We start from the raw sequence: 16,892 nt of genomic DNA on the forward strand, positions 1-16,892 counted from the left end.
CCTCGCGGTCCCGACACCCATGCCCCCGGCCCCAGCCATCCCCCCGGCCCATCCCATGGTCCTGCCACCCGCCCTTTGCCGTCCCGTGGGTCCCTGCTGTCCCGGCTCCGGCGGTTCCCGCCCCCAGTTTGGCCATTATCGCGGTCCCGCCCCTCCATTCTGCCTCTACCACCCCGCCCAGCAGCGTCCCCGTGGCCCCCTCCCCACTGTGCCGAGGCCACCGCTTCCCCTCCGCTACCCGCGAGTGCGGCCGCTCCTCCCGCCCCCCCAAGTCCCCCTCGTCCCCTTTGCCCACACAGCCTCGGCTGCGTCCCAAGTCCCGTCGCTGCTGCATCCGTGCAGTCCCCCGTGGCTCCTGGATCCGCGGTGCCGAGCACGCCTGGCACGGCCGCGCCGGCTTCCCCCCGGAGCTCAGCACACCCCGAGCTGCCCACGCCCCCCGTGGCAGGGCAGACGCTCAGGCCTGACCCCATCCCTGCCGGCGTTTCAGCTCAACTCCCCGGTCCCGGCCCTGCCCGCCCAGCCCCCCGCGGCTCCGCCCCGCAGCCGCCTCTCCTCCGCCGCCCCCCGGGATCAGCTCACACCGACGAGGCCGCCCCGCCCCGGCTGCACGGAGCGCCGAGCCACGCCTTCCCCGATCCTTACAACCCCCCAAACCAAAAATTTAGTTTTACCTCTAATATACAGGGAATACAGGAGGCATTCTGTGAGGGCAATTTTTACAGTGTTGTTCCAAGTTAAATATTTCTTAATTCACAGAAGTCTGGTGCCATCTTCAGTGAGTGGAGCTGTTCCCAGTTACAAATCTGACTGTGGTTTCACATCCAAGAAAACAAAGGCTTTGGAGTAGGTAAGTCCTTCCCTGACTCTGACCTGCAGTTTTTAGGCTGTTCAATTTGAGAGAGAAGCTGCAGCTCTGGAGGAGAAACACTTGGCATCTTGTCATGAAGAAAGCTCATGTGAATGGAGTATTTATGAGAGAAAGCTGCCAAGTCAGCAACTTCACTTATTGGTTTCACAAGCTGTTTTTCCTTTAAAAGAGACCAAAGAACGGGAACAGGCTCCAGGTAAAGCAAGACTAAGGGAATGAAGTAAAGCTATGTGTTAGTCCAACAGGGACTTTATTTGTAGGTGATTAAATCCCTCTGCTGCTGGCCAAAAACTACAGATGTGTAAGAGCTGCACCACGGAATGCTCCAGTAAGAGATGGGAACAGTAAAATGGAGACAGAGACAAATCAGCTGGGATGGAATATTGAGGGAGGTAGCTCAGATGCTGTAACAAATTGTATTAAAAGGGAAAAAGATTTTTTACAGAGATGTCAGTTAAAATTTGGACATAAAGGTAAGTGCATAGGTGGGAAAGTTGGAAATAAATTGGGACTTCTGAGGGACAGAAGATTAAATAAATGAGGAGAAGCTCTTAAAGATGGCAGCAATGCTCTAGAAGACATATTCTTATCTTGTTAGAATGCTGTGGTGCTCAGCTTTATGCCTCAATAAATAATTTTCTAGACCATACACAGTTGAGGGATAAAACTTTTATTTAAAAAAAATTCAAATTTCTCTTGACACATAAGTCTTAGTTGAGGTAAGTTAATGTACTAGCTTAGGAAAACAACTTTCAGGATTGGGTTTCATAAGCCATTAACACTCTGTTGCTTGCAGGGCTCCAAGAGCTAGAGGTGCAAATTGTAAAGGAAGTGTCAAGATTTCCACCCAGCTGACCTCTGCTGCGGAAGAACAGAATTTACACCTTTCAGTTCAAGCCTCTTCCGCCTCTTTGCATCCTTTGTTCCTTTGGTGCTCGGGTCTCTTGCCCTGAGACTCTTCACTCCTCCTCTGTTCACAAGGTGCAGCTCCAAGAGGTGGCTGAAAGTACCTCATTGGCAATTTGGACAGCGAGGCTTGTGCCAAGTTCAAATAAAAAACAAAACCACCACAGTAACAAAAGAACCATTGGCAAACTGCCCTCGTTCAACACACAGCTAAAGCCTGAAGGCAGAAAAACTTCTCATGCCCTCCCCAGCTCTCCAGGCAGCAGTAGGGGCCTCTCATGGCCCTTCACAGTGATCTTCAGCTGCTTTTATGAATATTCTGAACAACCTGACACGGCATTGCCACCTCTGGAAGTACCTGAATTCAAGGTTTAAGCTTTATTTTCTAATATGTAAGTAAATATCCTGAAGAATCTATAGTCTGAGCAACCCCTCCAAGAGCAGATGAAAAGGTACCTGACCCATTGGTACCTCAGGAGTGTGGATATTCACAATTTTACTTTCCATATGGTAGAAGTACTAAGTTACAACTAGTACCTGATACCTGAAGTGTGTAAGTAGAACTGCCAGCACTACTACATGGAGCAAGATCTAAGTCAGCTGCTGTCTGGAGTGCCTGTCCAGCCCTCTGAGCAGGACTGACACTTTCATCTACTGAACCTTTATGTAAAGGTACTGAAAACACTCTTCACAGGAGAATTGAACATTGAAAGCACAGGATATGCAGTATTCTCTTTTCCCCTAACACTGAACTAGTGAAGCTTGAAAAGCCAGGAGTTCTGCAGGCCCTTTGTGGCTAACAGTGAATGATCTGACGTGCAGCAGCTCAGTCTTCCTCACTTCATTGTCTTCCTGCCCATTCCACCCCAACTCTGCCTTGTGCAGGTTCTTCGCACTCATCTAAATGCACACATTTTTTTCTCCTGTAAATGGTATAAATCCAAAAGCCATTCTCCTTGTCTGAAATTCTTGTACCCCTGCTACAGCTTCATGGGGAAAAATTCAGGCAGGGTGGCTGATATTTTTGTACTGACAGTGTGAGTATGGGCAATGCTAATTAATTGTAAAATAAGCCTTTATGCTTTAAGCTTATTATGGTAGCATAGAGGGCTAATGTAGCACATTGCCACTGAAGGAAAGGCAGTATGATTGTCTAGGCTTTATAAAAATAGTGCTACTCTAACATGATAAAATATATTTAATTTTAACTGAACTTGAGGTAAGCCCATCAGTGAATGTTACTTTTACATATTCCTTAAATCCAGTAGCATTGCAATCTTTTGACCGGGAATAGGCTCTCTTTGAGACTGAGCCTATCCATCTTAGTTGCTCCTTAGAGGAAAAATGTGTAACTACATAACTTCTGAATTCCAAGTAATTTAATTCACACTATTATTTATCCCATCTTACTCTATGGAGGAGACACCCTAATTACCACCATCTCTTCAATCCTGACTGCCCCAGGTTAAATCTGTGCAGGCAGGGCCTGCCTGAAGCCCACCCAAAGCCCATCTCCCTCACTGCAGGTGGAGCAGCAGCAGCTGCAGTCAGTCTGCAGTGCTTGGGCCATGCACCTGCACTGAACAGAGTTCAGTCTCTTTGAGACTAAGCCTATGCAGTCCAGTGTCCCCAGGCAGAATTTGGGATTGCCAGGAATCCTGCACATCACAACATCACCTGTGTTGGCACACAGTAAGAGAAGTGTTAGGAGGGCTCTGAGGAATCACAGCTGCCAATCCGCAGGGTGACCTCAGGTACCAAATCACTGAGACTTGCTCAGACACAGGCTCTGTGTGAATTGTAACCAGGGCAGACATTCAGGGAGGCTCAGGATCACATCCTGCTCTGGCTTGGTCTGCTTGAGGCAGCCGTGCATGGTCAACATCAGCATTACCATGCAGCTACTACAGAAAACACATTCCAAGTGACAACACAGAATACAGCTCAAGAAGCATGGAAATAAGGCACTTAGGTGAGACAGGAACAGGCTGGCTCCCTGTGAGCCCAGGCTGGCTCAGAGTCCCTGCTGCAGAGGGATAACAGTACCATGCATGAGGAGGCAGCCACGGGCAGCCCCGCTGCCCACACAGACCCCTAAGGCAGCATCTGCACAAGGAAGCACAGCAGGACCTCACTGCTCTAAATACTGTGCTCTGAGTGGCAGAAATACAACTTTGGTCCATTACCACCCCTAAAACACTCATTTCACAGAGCAGCAGCTTTAAGCAAAGTTAATTCTACACAATGCGCGTACCCTGAGACGAGTACAATGAAATACTGACAAAAATCAAGTCTAGAGGAAAAAAGGGAAAGGTATGATGGACTGCTTAAATTAATTTGCCTACAAATGCTTGTTTCTAGCTTTTCTGGAGTAACAAATCCAATGTTTCACAATTATTGTTTAAATGAATCCAGTATGAAATACAATATAGTGGAGTTCAAGTACTATAAAGACAGGGGTTTGTTACCAGATTGTTGTCAAACAGCTGGAAACTCAGCTTTTAACTTTACAGCAAGAATAAAAAAATCCCTTTACTCACAGCTAAAAGACCAAAACCTTCCAGCCTGGGTATGAAAATGAACATCCAAAATACAAAGAGCCACAGCACTGATCAAGTACCCAGTCAAAGACCACTTCTCTGTTGTTAGAGCTGATGGTTACTCGAAGTTTGAAGTTTCCTCCCTCGTTGCTGCAGGGTCCAAACTGCACAACTTCCATGTCAAATGTCACAGTGGAGCCAGAAGTAACAGCAGGCAGCTGGTTTGTCATCTCTTTTCCATTTACAAATACTGCCCCTGAAACAGTCAGCAGATCTAACAATATTTCTCATTTTCTGTACATACATCTCTCTATGTTTTGCAGGCAAATAGGGAAGTAACCCTGCTACATTTCTCTTGTCACATGGAACAGGCTGCAATAACTGCTAGCAGGAAGAGATCTATGATCTCACCAAGGATTTTTAACTGCACAAGCAGCACATACATGAAAGTTGCTCATGTGTCACGTAGGGATCTAAAGAGCCAGGGGCTGTGGGTTTTGGGAAGGAAAATTCCTGCCTGGATCGGGAATAGTGTGGCCAGCAGGAGTAGGGAGGTCACCCTTCCCCTGTGCTCAGCATTGGTGAGGGCACACCTTGAGTGCTGTGTCCAGTTTTGGCCCCTCAGTTTGGGGAGGATGTTGAGATGCTCAAACACTTCCAGAGGAGGGCAATGAGGCTGGAGAGGGGCTGGGAACACAAAAACCCTGTGAGGAAGCACTGAGGGAGCTGGGGGTGTTCAGCCTGGAGAAAAAGGAGACTCAGGGGAGATCTTGTCACTCTCCACAACCCCCTGAAAGGTGCCTGTGGCCAGGTGGGGCTGGGCTTTTTCTCCAGGCAGCACTGACAGAACCAGAGGACACAGTCTCAAGCTGTGCCAAGGGAAATATGGGTTAGATATTAGGAAAAAGTTTTTTACAGAAAGGGTGACAAAGTTCTGGAACGGTCTGCCCAGGGAGGAGGTGGAGTCACCACCCCTGGATGTGTTTAAAAGGGGACTGGATGTGGCACTGGGTGCCAGGGTTTAGCTGAGGTGTTGGGGCTGGGTTGGGCTCTCTGATGTTTAAATTCTCCTCCCCGCAGGTGTTGGTGTGGCTCTGTGGCCCAGACTCACCGTTGGTGCTGACGCACACGGCCTGGTCGCGCTGCAGGGACTCGTCGCCGTTGCGCTGCTCCGCGCACACGCCCAGGCTGTCCCGCCGGTCCGGCTGCCCCACGGTCTCAATCCTGGCAAGAAAAAGGTTAAATCCAAACCTGAAGCTTTAAATCAAAACATACCATGAAATCCAGGCAGTCACTCCAGACCCCTGTACTGTGCTCCAGGGTTCTCAACAAATTCACCCAAACTTTTGTGGAGATCCCTGGTGAATGACAAAATTCCCACCAGCTTTTCCAAGAGCTCCACTGAGCAATACTCTATTAATCTGTACAAAATATGAAGGAAACCTTTGCTTCCTGCAAACTTCCAGTGCTATTTAATAAATTCTCCACTGTCACAGCTTAGAAATGACCTTTCAAAATGATTTCCAGTTGTCTGAAGCATACAATTTGCTCAGCTGGACCATCAGCTATACCACACTACTGGTCAGCATCATGTATTATGGCAAGACAGCTGTAGCTTCAGCAGGGATTTAATAAGCATGACTGAAATAGGTTTTTTGGACCCTGGCATATTCTGCTGTAATGGGATGAGGATGGGGTGTTGCTTTGGGGGTGTATTTAGTTTGGGCTTTTGTAATACATCAGCCTGGTGCAAACCAAGCAATGCCTAGAGGAGTATTTACATGTCTGGCCTCTGCTCAGCTGTATTTAGAGTTTTAGTCTGGGGAAAGAATCTCTGAAGAAAATGCAAACAAGTTGTGCAAATGACCAGGCACTCAGTTTTCCCTGTGGGCCCCAGCAGAGGAGTGAGGCTGCACAGCTCATACACTGAAGGGCTGTTCTGGACTTAAATCCCTTCTCCTGTACTGCCACCTCTCAAAGGTGCTAAATCCTACTTTACAGAGAGCCTGAGTGACTCAGGTCTTTTCTAGATATTAAAGCAGTTGTTATTTTCATTGCAGCTTGAGAGAAAGAACAGGCTGATCTTTGGTTGTTGGCAAACAAAGGAAAACTTTAGCAGAACTTTCAGGAAACAGGAATTAAAGGGGAGAGTGGACTGGCACACAAGGGGTTAAATCTTTAGAGGCAAAGATAAAATTGGAACCATGTTTTACTTTTGCACTCCATTAGGTTTTCAGTCCCCTGGGAATGGCACTAAGAGAGCAATAGCCCTGCGCTGTAAAGCAAAGGAAAAACGATTACTTGAATCTCCAAGAAGCTTTTACTTTGGAAAGGATCCACCATCTTTCCCAAAGCAACCCTAAAGGAGATTTCAAATTCCTTTTGGTACACAACAAAAATGCTGCACAGCAAAACCTTGTCCCTGTCACTGCAGCCCAGACACTGGGCCTGGTGAACCTCCCGAAGTTTCCATTTGCCCCAGAGCACAGAGAGCTCCAACCATGGTCCATCCATGGGCACCACAGGCACTGCCTCAGCAGAGCTGTGCTGGGCTCCTGACAGAGTGTGAGCAGCACAGGGCACCTGCAGGGTCAGCCCAAATCACTGTGTGCCTGCCCTCAGCAAAGGATGAAGGAGATCTCACTGTGGAGAGATGTTCCCTTGCCAGGGCAGCTCCCTGGAGGCTGCAAGGCAACAGGAGGAGACTTGACCTAAAGCAGAGATGTTTTCCTACAGTTTGGCCAAATGCTTCACCTCAGGACAACTGCCACAGTTTATCTTTAAATGTAGACACAAAGCACTGTGTTTATCACAACTTCACTGCTCACTGACAAGCTGTGCCTGGGTCCTGAACTCAGAGAACACAGAGCTGCTTGAGAATAACAACTTGTGTTCCAACAGCTGGAGGAAGTCAAGCACCAAGTACTGCATCTCCCAGCCCAAGAAAATCTCTCACACTTCCAAACAAGAAGCTACTCTTAGACCTTGGAAGAAGAACAAAACCAATTTTTGAGGTCTCCAATCTCAAGATTTGTGTCACGATAGTTCTTGTGGACACATGTTTGTTTGAGCTCTGCCATCCTGAAACAATCAGGATGGTTATGGACTTGGAGAGAAGTCCATAACCAAAATGTGAAGCAAAACATTTTCATATGCTACCAATAAAAAAGATAAAAAGCACTGGACTGAGAGAGAACCAAGGGAAACCTCAAGGTTCTGCCTTTAATTTCACAGGCATTGCTGAGCCAAGAGAAGTTAAATCTAGCAACAGATTTCAAATGAAAGCTTTAGATCTTTTTATCCATCTCAGACAGGGCAACTGAATACATCCTCACACTACAACCATCTAAAGTTAACATAATCCATTATCAGGAAGGGATAAATGAAACACCATGGAATAACTCATGAAAGTATCATGAACAGCCCTTTTCAATTGCCTGTGGGGGCTGCCTGCTGTACAGCAAGTAGTTTTATTTAACCAGGGAAAAGATTAAACAAAGCTTCAGAGTCTCTGAGGTCCGTAATCACAACTGACATATCCACAAGAACATTCCTCATACCCTGTTAAACAGCATCATCTCAGGGATAGGATGACAGGCAGCAAAGCTGCCAAGGTTTTTAATCATGTTCTGTGTCAGATGGAAAGTTTGAAATTCACAAGATCCCTTCCCCACTCTGGATCTTCTAGTGCCAGTTTCAAGCAGTTGTCTGACCAGCACTAATTATCTCACATGTCAAAGGCATTGCTGCCAGACTGTCATCCCAACAGCACATCAGTGTTTTCATGTCAAAGGCTTCAGAGCCAGGGATTAGTCTAGGAAGGAAAGCACCCCTGACCCAAGGTTAAAAGGAGCTAGAGGCAAAGCTCCACAGACTTCAGCCAGTAACAGCTGCTACAAAACATCAGGAAGTTCAACATTCCACAGATCTGCTCAGCATGAGCTATATTTTACCATTCCTCAGGAGTTCACTCACTTTTATATAAGTGCAGGTCCTACAAAAACATCAGGTGTTTTCCTACAAAGCCAGGAAGCAGAACTAAAGGAAGGTCAGATGTCACAGAGAGGCACTACCTGGACTGGAGCTGAGCTGATTTACAACTCAAACATGCCTCAGGTTCACACACAACTCAGATGTGACAGCTCACAGGGGATGCACCAGCCACCCAAAAAGGACTTGCCTGAATGTTAAAGTCTGCCCACAGAAATAAGTGGGAGCTTTGGAGTAGAGCACGCCACAGGACTGAGAATCATTCCGGAGCGCTATGTTTCTTCGGCTGCTCAAGCTGTAACCCTCCAGACCAGCTGTCCATTCTTCAAAGAAAACAAACAAAAGAAGCAAGAAAATTGTGAACCTCAACTTGGTCCTGTCTGTGCCAAATCTAGCCAGTCCCAATGTCTACTCAGTGCACCTCATGCAGCTTAAGCTATGTTAAAAACAGGGGCTGGTTTTGCCTTTTTCTTATGGAGAGATTTGTTTTTCAAATAAATTGCAATTACAAAAAGTATTCTCCAGCTCAGAGTTCAGCAGGAGTTCACTCTTTGCTGCAATCCCTGCCAAGTCTTATTGTAAGAAAAGGAAAGCCTTCATTACCCACTGCACTTAGGAATTTGTAAGTAAAGAGAAAATTTAAATTTTCCTCTCTCCAAGATAAGAGCTTGTTATGAGCTGTAGTGTAGGAACGTCAGGGGTAGGACGGTGGGGATGGACAGAGATGAGAGATCTCTGCAGCCAGGTCTGGAACTTGGTGTTTATTGCAAAGGGCCTGGGTGCAGGGCCCTGCTGGGAGCTGCCAGGCACAGCTCAGAGCAGGTGTTAGAGGGGTGGAGAGGATGAGAGGGTAAGAGAGCAAAAGTGTAAGAAGTGCAAGGTTCCCATTACAGTACAATAAATCTTCTGTGTTGAATATTCTGATTCTCACTAACCAATCTAGTACAAGATACAAATCCTACAGCATTTACATACAGCCTATAAGAATCATTACATTACCACACTGTGTTACATTTTAAACCCTAAAAACTCCTCTTTGGGCCCCTTCTGCCAAGCTGGTAGGGTCTGCTCTGACCCTTGGGCCTGTCTGCAAGCAGAGGGTGCTGTTCCATCAAAAGGGGATCACCTTCAGCTGGCCACACCATTGTTTTCCAGTTGTTCAGTAACTGAGGGATCTCAAAGCTTGCTTTCATTTCAATCTCGCTTATAGTTTCTATATTCTCAAAATCTTTTGCCAGACAATCATATTTATAAGGCTTTCCTGTTTCATCTTTCCCAACACTGTAGGTCATCAAGAATCCTTATGTTGTGGTGAGGGAGAAGAAAAAATAATGCTTTCCTCCTGGCTGACATGCTTTCTAAGGCTAAGGAAGCAGCAAGCCACCTGGCAAAGGTGAGTGTCCCTGGGCCAGGGAAGCCAGGAATGCAGAGTGGGGCAGAGGGACAGCTCAGGACGTACTGTGGGACAGAGGGACAGCTCAGGACGTACCGTGGGACAGAGGGACAGCTCAGGACGTACCGTGGGACAGAGGGACAGCTCAGGACATACCATGGGACAGAGGGACAGCTCAGGACGTACCGTGGGGCACCAGCGTGGTGCGGCCGGTCTGGGCCACGCTCCAGGGGCTCCACTCCTGGCGCCCGTCCCCGCGCGCGCACACGCGGAACTGGTAATCCACGTGGGGGTCCATGTGCAGCACCAGGAACTCGGGCTCCGAGCCCACGTACACGTCCTCAAAGGGGCTGCCCGGGCTCTTGCGGAACTGCAGCCGGTAATCCTGCGCTGAGAAATCCTCATCCACCTGCAGAAACGGTCACCGAGTCACACAGGAGCCCCTCGCTGTCCCTCCCCTCTGCGGGGCACGGGACAGCACTGAGGTGATCACTCACAAGGTGCTTCAGAGCAGAAAATGTGCCTTGCAGAAAGTAACATCAGTGTCTGAACCAACAGATGTATCAGAATTATCTTATTACAGTTAGAAAATATCTACAGAAGAAGAAACATTTAACAGAAGGCTGTTCATTCTAGCAGAGATATAAAAAGATCCTTCAGCCAAAAGCTGAGAACAACTTTGCAGAAGAAATTCTGTGCCAGTTTTTAACAGCAAGGGAAAATTAGTGCTGTCCTTCATAAACTGTTCCAGGGAATGATTTCCAGTTCTTTGATATCTCTGAGTCAAAAGATATTTACACACACACCCCCTCAAAAAAACCCCTCCATTATCCCCCAGGCACAACCAAATCCAGGGAACTCCTGCACAGCACAGAAAATCAGGCCCCACCTGAGAGCAGTGCCTATGGTTTAACAACCTGAGTGCACATCCTTCACAACTGAAGGGTGGCCAGCAGTGAGTGGCTGCTGCTAGAACAACAAAGGTTTGTTTGATGCTGCCAAGGAGCACAGAGCTGTCCAACAACAACTAAACCACATCAGACCACAGTGGTTTATCAAAAATAGATTTTGTGTGTTGAAGAGAAAGGCTACTGGCCTAGCTAATATAATAATATTTTCTTTTTCTACCCACTGCATCTCCCTAGTAACACAAAGGTGTTTAGGGGTAAAAGTGTAACAGAGCAGGTCCAGCCTTCTCCTGGGTCTGCAAAGCAAGACAGGCAGAAACAAACCCAGCACCAGCCACACACCATCACTGCACTGCCTTGTCTTAACCTCTTCCTAAGTTTTTAACTCCACACTGAAGTGAACTAGTCCTTGGAAGGCAGTGGAAGAAAGTGCATTGTATGGTTTTTTTAGAAAAAAACTCAAGTCTACAGGAATTTCACACAGGATATTTCACCTACCTTACACCATCGGACTAAAATACCTCCAGGTTTTTCCACAAACTCCTCCAGCTGCACAGGTGGGCGGGATGCCACAGTTCCATGCCTGAATATTTGATTTTTCAGTATAGTAAGGAGGCAGTCATCCAGCTGGGCAGATAAACAAGGCACATCAACCAAGGAAGGCACTTCTGGTAAGCTGAGAAGGGAAAGTTTGCTGTAATGAGAGAGGCCAGCTTCCACAAATTCAAATTTCATCCATACACTTGAATCTGTGCAGATTTGCAAAGAGAGAACAGCTGCAGAAATTGGCACGTGCACTCCAAACTTAAAAGACTCAGCAAACATTGTGTTTCAGCCCTAACCAGACTGTTTGTCAGCAAATACTCTGAAACACAGGCTGTTCTACAGGGAGTGGCTTCATCCTTCACAAATAAACACCCTCTATTCCCACAGAACATATGGAGGGTGAAAATCCCCTCCATTCTGTGAGTGCCAGCCCCAAAGGGTGTCTGTGAAACAAGCAGGACAGCAGCACCTCAAATGAACTTTTGAGGCAATGGAGCAGAAAGCTTCTGTTTCAAAGGAGAAAAGATCCCCTAAAAAGAAGGACACATGTGCCACTGCCTCAGACCACCTCAGAATGTTGGTGTCTTACCTATCTAGCTGAATGTGTAAAGCTTTTTTTGTAAAGTTGCAAAGTTTCTCATTCTGTTGTCCCACATCTCCATCGACTGCACTCTCTCCTGTAACCAAACAGTAAAAATATTTCTAATGAGACAAGATCCAGAGAAGGCATTCTTTGCTTCAAAGAATAACCAGTTCTGACATGAAAAACCAATTAAATGTGAAGCACTCTCAGCACTTTTGCTAGTCTTAGCTAGAAAATGCAATTACAGGTAACAATATAAAGCCTATCTAGCAACTTTTGAAGCTCTGAAAGCTACCTGTAGACACACCCAAAACAGATGTAATAATTTGCCTCAGGTCTCAGACAGAAGCAGAACTGGGGTCAGATGACAAAAAAACCAGGATTATTGATCCCTTTCTCCACTAGCTTTAAATGAAGAAAAAAGCAAAGCACATTCACTGATCAGAAAATTAAAAAGCAGGCACTTAAAAGCAAGAGATAATGTCAATCATTCTTCTGTTTGCTACAATCACAATCATTGTCACAATGAATGGAATCATCTAATCCATGCAATAAAGTGTGGAGATAAACACAAATATTTTCCTAAGCTTTCCATATAAAGTAGCATCCCACACTTCATCTTACAGACATATGCTCCAGTCTCCTGTCTGCTGACTTTAGGGTAATTTACAACTTCAGCCAGCTCAGTCCTTTTCCAAGTGGAGGATTACACACATTACAAATCTCTGAAGGAAAGCACACGTCATAATTGGCAGCAGGAGATTTAATAACCATGGATGTTTAACTCCTCTGTGCCTCAGCCTGTGCTGGTCCTGCCCACAGCCCTGGGGATGCTCAGAGCACTCAGGGGAATGGGACCTGCAGCAAGCCAGCTCCTCATCAGACCCTGCCACCACTCTGAGTCAGTAACCCGAGACTTAAAATGAAATCAAGGTGAACACCAGCTGGGCTAGAGTGTGGTGGTAGGAAAAACCCCAAATTAATCCTTAAACACTGCTCCTGTGAGCAGGAGGCACTGAGCTCCCCAGCCAGCACAAAGCTCAGGGCTGAGGAGGAACTGGGAGCTTTCCCACCCCTGGGACACAGCTCAGCTCCCAGAACTGAGCTCATGCTGAAAGAAAGTTAAAGTTGAGACATGAGAACAATGCAAGGAAACTGCCAACACACTCACGGCTCAGACATGCTCCCAGTAGGTTCTCCAGCCTGGGGAAAACAGGCAAGAGTGACATTCCTTTCTGCCGAGGTATTTAGCATCAGCAGGGTACAGTCTGGCCCTTACAGTAATATTCCACATGTCCATTTTTGTCTGCCTCATCTTCAGACTTTTTAGAGAAATTCTCCCCATACAATGGCCATTTGATTCCTCATGCTCCCCACCAACAATAACATAATCACACTCAGCAGGACAATGTGTTTATTTCAGCTATTTCAGCAAGACAGACATAATTTACTTCACCAAATCAGACACTTTGCTATAGCAGTACCCACAATGTATTTTATTCCAAAGTACCCTGACACACTTTTCTGTCTACCCTGGAGGGGCAGAGAATGTCTCTGCAGTGAAACAACTCTCAAATAGGTACTTCCTACCCTTGCTGCCCTCCAGGAGAGGCTACACTGAGACATGTACACCCCAGGATTGGAGTGAAATGCTGAAATACAGATTTGTAGGAGATAATAATTATCATTGTAGGATGATAATAAAAATTTGTAGGAGATAATAATGATCAGCTCTTCACTACACCTACCCAATTCTTAACATTTAGTTTGAGACAAGTCCAAAATGAGCCAAACACACTAATAATAACGGGAATATGCAGACTTTTGACAGAGCCACAGTGGAAGGCAGAGCTCAGACCCAGCACCAGGTTGTGCCTCACCTTCCCGGAGCAGATCATCGGCCGTGCTGACCCCGTGCTCGATCAGCTTCTGGCACTCGTCCAGGGGCTTGATGCTCTCCTGCTCGATGACATCCACCTCCTGCAGCAGCGACGTCAGCCGCTCGTCCAGCAGCTTCTTCAGGGTCCCCTTCAAATCGCTGAAATGCTGCTCAAGCACATCTCGGGTGGATGTAGCACTATCTTTGATCTGAGTGCAGGTGACAGGAAAGAAGGATTCAGGATAAAGGCAAAGGCCATGCACATCTTTTATTTTTCTGAAGCATCTCACCCACACTTGCTGGAGAAAAGCTGCAAGTGGAGTCTGCTTTAAAAAATCACCACTGGCAGTTAACAAATTAGTGAAGTCATTTTTAGTACATGTACAGCAGGAAGGGAGGCAAAGAAACCAGCCTGGATGAGGGGAAGAGCATATGAGCCAAGCAAAATACAACGTGGGTTATGGATGCTTCAATCAAGGAATCTTTCTTGTCAGAAAAATCCAAATGCTCTGTAGATCTCCTCCCTGCTGCCCCTCAAAAAAACCCCACTGCCATAATCCTGTTTAAAAAACACTCTGCCATCCTCTGGCAATCCTTGCAAACAAAACCCTATCAGACTTTTAGAAAACTATCTAGGAGCACTTTTCCAAGTGCTATCACTTCACTGGATTTTAAAAATCCTCATAAAACTGCTTTCTTTTCAATTTTGTTCAAACCCTTGGTGACCGGACAGGGTGAACAGCACGTCTGCTTTGATTCCGGAAGAACCCGACCACAGAAGGTTCTACAAGTGCTCATTAAGATGTCTGCAAACTTGCTGAATCTGGCTTTTGGGGAAGAAAACACACTTGAATATCCCTGAGCTAAAGATGCAAAAATCAGAAGTAAACATCTCCCTGTGAACAACTTTTCTAAGTCACGCACACAAGGAAACGCTGCAGCACGCTGACAGCCTTACACGTAATTTCTAGATCTTTAGAAGTACAGACAACCAACACAGGAAGTTCTCTGGTTAGGTAAAATAAATTTCCTCTTCACCAAATACTCATGAAGGTCTGCAGCTGCCACACAGCTCTGTTTCCCTTTTCTTGTAAGTTCAATGCTTGAGGAAAAAAAGGAAGTATTTAGCTTTGCGAAGGGGTGGGGCAAAGGAAGACAGAACACTCACTTCTCCAAGCATTTTACCTCCATTAGAGGCAGATACAAATTCAGCAGCTCAGCCACAGAATTAGATACTGCTCATCATGCAAAAGAGGAAATGCAAGTCCCTGAACACACAGAGCTCTGTGAAGTTTGCAGAAAATCACATCCCATTGGTCCAAAGGAAAAGGAAGCAACGTGAGTGATCCAGTCCCATCACATCAGCCAACCAGCCCTCAAATAACAAAGCTGCCACTACACAAACCCCAGACTAGCACACTCAGCACCTTGGGAACACAGGGAACTCTTGGATGTGCACAAAACAGCAAGAAGATGGAAAGACAGAAAACAGAAACATGCACACAGCAGGGGAATTGCCCCCAAGAGCAAAAGGAAAGGTGAGCTAACTACACACTCACTGCACAATGGCACATGGGCTGCCTCTCACTGCCCAGCAACACTGAGATGACAAGGTTTGGATGAAAGACAGCCATGAACAATTCATTTTCTTAAGCAGTCTGTGGTTCCAGCGCTGCCTAATTAAATGTCCAATGATCACCCACACGCTCTGGGAGCAGGACACTCACCCAGCAGATCCACAGCAGGTTTCTGCACTAACGTGATCCACTTCAGAAAAACCAAGAGGTCCCCACGGAAACACTCCCTAAGTTTGGCTTTGTTTGGGTTTTTATTTACCCCTCGCAGAGCTGAATCAAAGACACCAAGGCATCACTTCCAGCCTGCAAACTCCGTGTGCTGAGAGGCTGCCAGGGCAGAGGAGCCGGCCCGGCACTGCGGCTCTCTGTCCCTCCTATCTGCTCCTGCATCTCCCGCGGGTGGCTCACGGTCCCCCGGGAGCCCTGCCCGGCTCCAGCCAAACCGGCTGCCCGGGAATGCCGGAGCGTCCCGCCCGACCCGCGGGTACGTGACCCGGGCCCCGCGGAGCATGGGGACAGCAGCCCGGAGCATCCCGGCCAGGGAGCGGCTGCCCGGGCAGGACCCCGTGTGAACACGGGCATAACACCCCCCATTAAATCAGACCTAGCACCCCGGCTACTTCGGAAGCGTATTTCTGCAAGATATTTATTCGTGCCTGGGAAAGCTCCCTCTGCTCCCAGACAACGAAGCCCAGCTCAGTCAGAGACTTCAGCTCGCGTCCTTTTCCTCGGACACGTCGCACATCTGCCGTTCCCATACGCTCCATCTCCGGCACCCGCGCCGGTCCCGGGGCTCTCATCACCCCCGGGGCTCCCCCTCCGCCACCCTGCCCACACCTGAGCCCCATCCCAGCTCTCCCGGCGGACAGGAACCACGGACAAACACCGGGAGAGGAGCGGCCAGGGCCCGCCGCCCCCAGCGGGGTCTCCGGTGCCCGCCGCCCCCAGCGAGCCCGCCTGCGGGCACCGGGCAGGCATAGCCCGGGAAGGGCTCCGGCCGCTCCTCCCGGGGCAGCTCCGGAGAGCCCGGTCCGGTCCCGTCCCGTCCCATTTCCTCACCTGCTCTCGCGCTTGGTGCAGCCCCCGCAGCCGCTGCTGCAGCTCCCGCCGGTAGCTCCGCGCCGCCTCGATGCTCTCCCGAGCCTCCTGCAAGAGGAGCCGCACCTCGGCCTCGGCGGCGGCGGCCTCCATGGGCAGCCGCGGCGGCAGCGGGGCGGGGCGGGCGGACCTCGGCCCCGGAAGGGCCGCGCATCCGCGGGGCGGGGCGGGAAGCGCGGCGGGAGCGGGAGGCGGCCCCGGGGCACGGACCGGCGGCTGGTGACGTCAGCGAAACGTGACGTCAGCGGCGGGCAGGGCACGCAGTAGCTGCGTGACGTCACGGCCGAGGCGCGAAAACCCGACTGACAGCGGCGAAGGCGGGAGAGGGAGCAGAAGGGGGCGGGGCCTCGGCAGAGAAGGGGCGGGGCGAGCGCGCGTCCGGTCGTTCGTGTCACGTGACCGGGACAACGGGCGGCTATTGGTCAGCGGGCGCGGGTCACGTGGGAGCGAGCCGAGGCCCCGCCCCCCGTTTTCCGCGCGGAGGATCCGAATCTGGTCCCGCGCGCGCTTTTACCGCCCGCCCGGCGCGCGCGCCCGTCAGGCGGCGCTATCGGGGCCATGGCGGCCGCGCGCGCCCCCCGCCCCTGAGGCAGCGCCCGGG

General features: G+C 48.8%; 1 protein-coding gene across 1 annotated transcript; it reads right to left on the minus strand.

Annotated features, from left to right (window-relative positions):
- Positions 1 to 1,525: 1,525 nt before the first annotated feature.
- On the minus strand, positions 1,526 to 16,398 carry CRLF3 (cytokine receptor like factor 3). The gene is made up of 8 exons (XM_063175488.1): positions 16,253 to 16,398; positions 13,618 to 13,825; positions 11,744 to 11,831; positions 11,107 to 11,284; positions 9,887 to 10,109; positions 8,498 to 8,630; positions 5,429 to 5,541; positions 1,526 to 4,573 (listed from the first exon to the last, which is right to left on the minus strand). The coding sequence occupies exons 1-8, from the start codon at positions 16,382 to 16,384 to the stop codon at positions 4,320 to 4,322; spliced, it is 1,329 nt and encodes a 442-aa protein (XP_063031558.1). The 5' UTR covers positions 16,385 to 16,398; the 3' UTR covers positions 1,526 to 4,319.
- Between the last annotated feature and the right edge of the window lie 494 nt (positions 16,399 to 16,892).

Source organism: Melospiza melodia, chromosome 24, assembly GCF_035770615.1.
Source record: "Melospiza melodia melodia isolate bMelMel2 chromosome 24, bMelMel2.pri, whole genome shotgun sequence".
NCBI classification, from domain to species: domain Eukaryota; kingdom Metazoa; phylum Chordata; class Aves; order Passeriformes; family Passerellidae; genus Melospiza; species Melospiza melodia.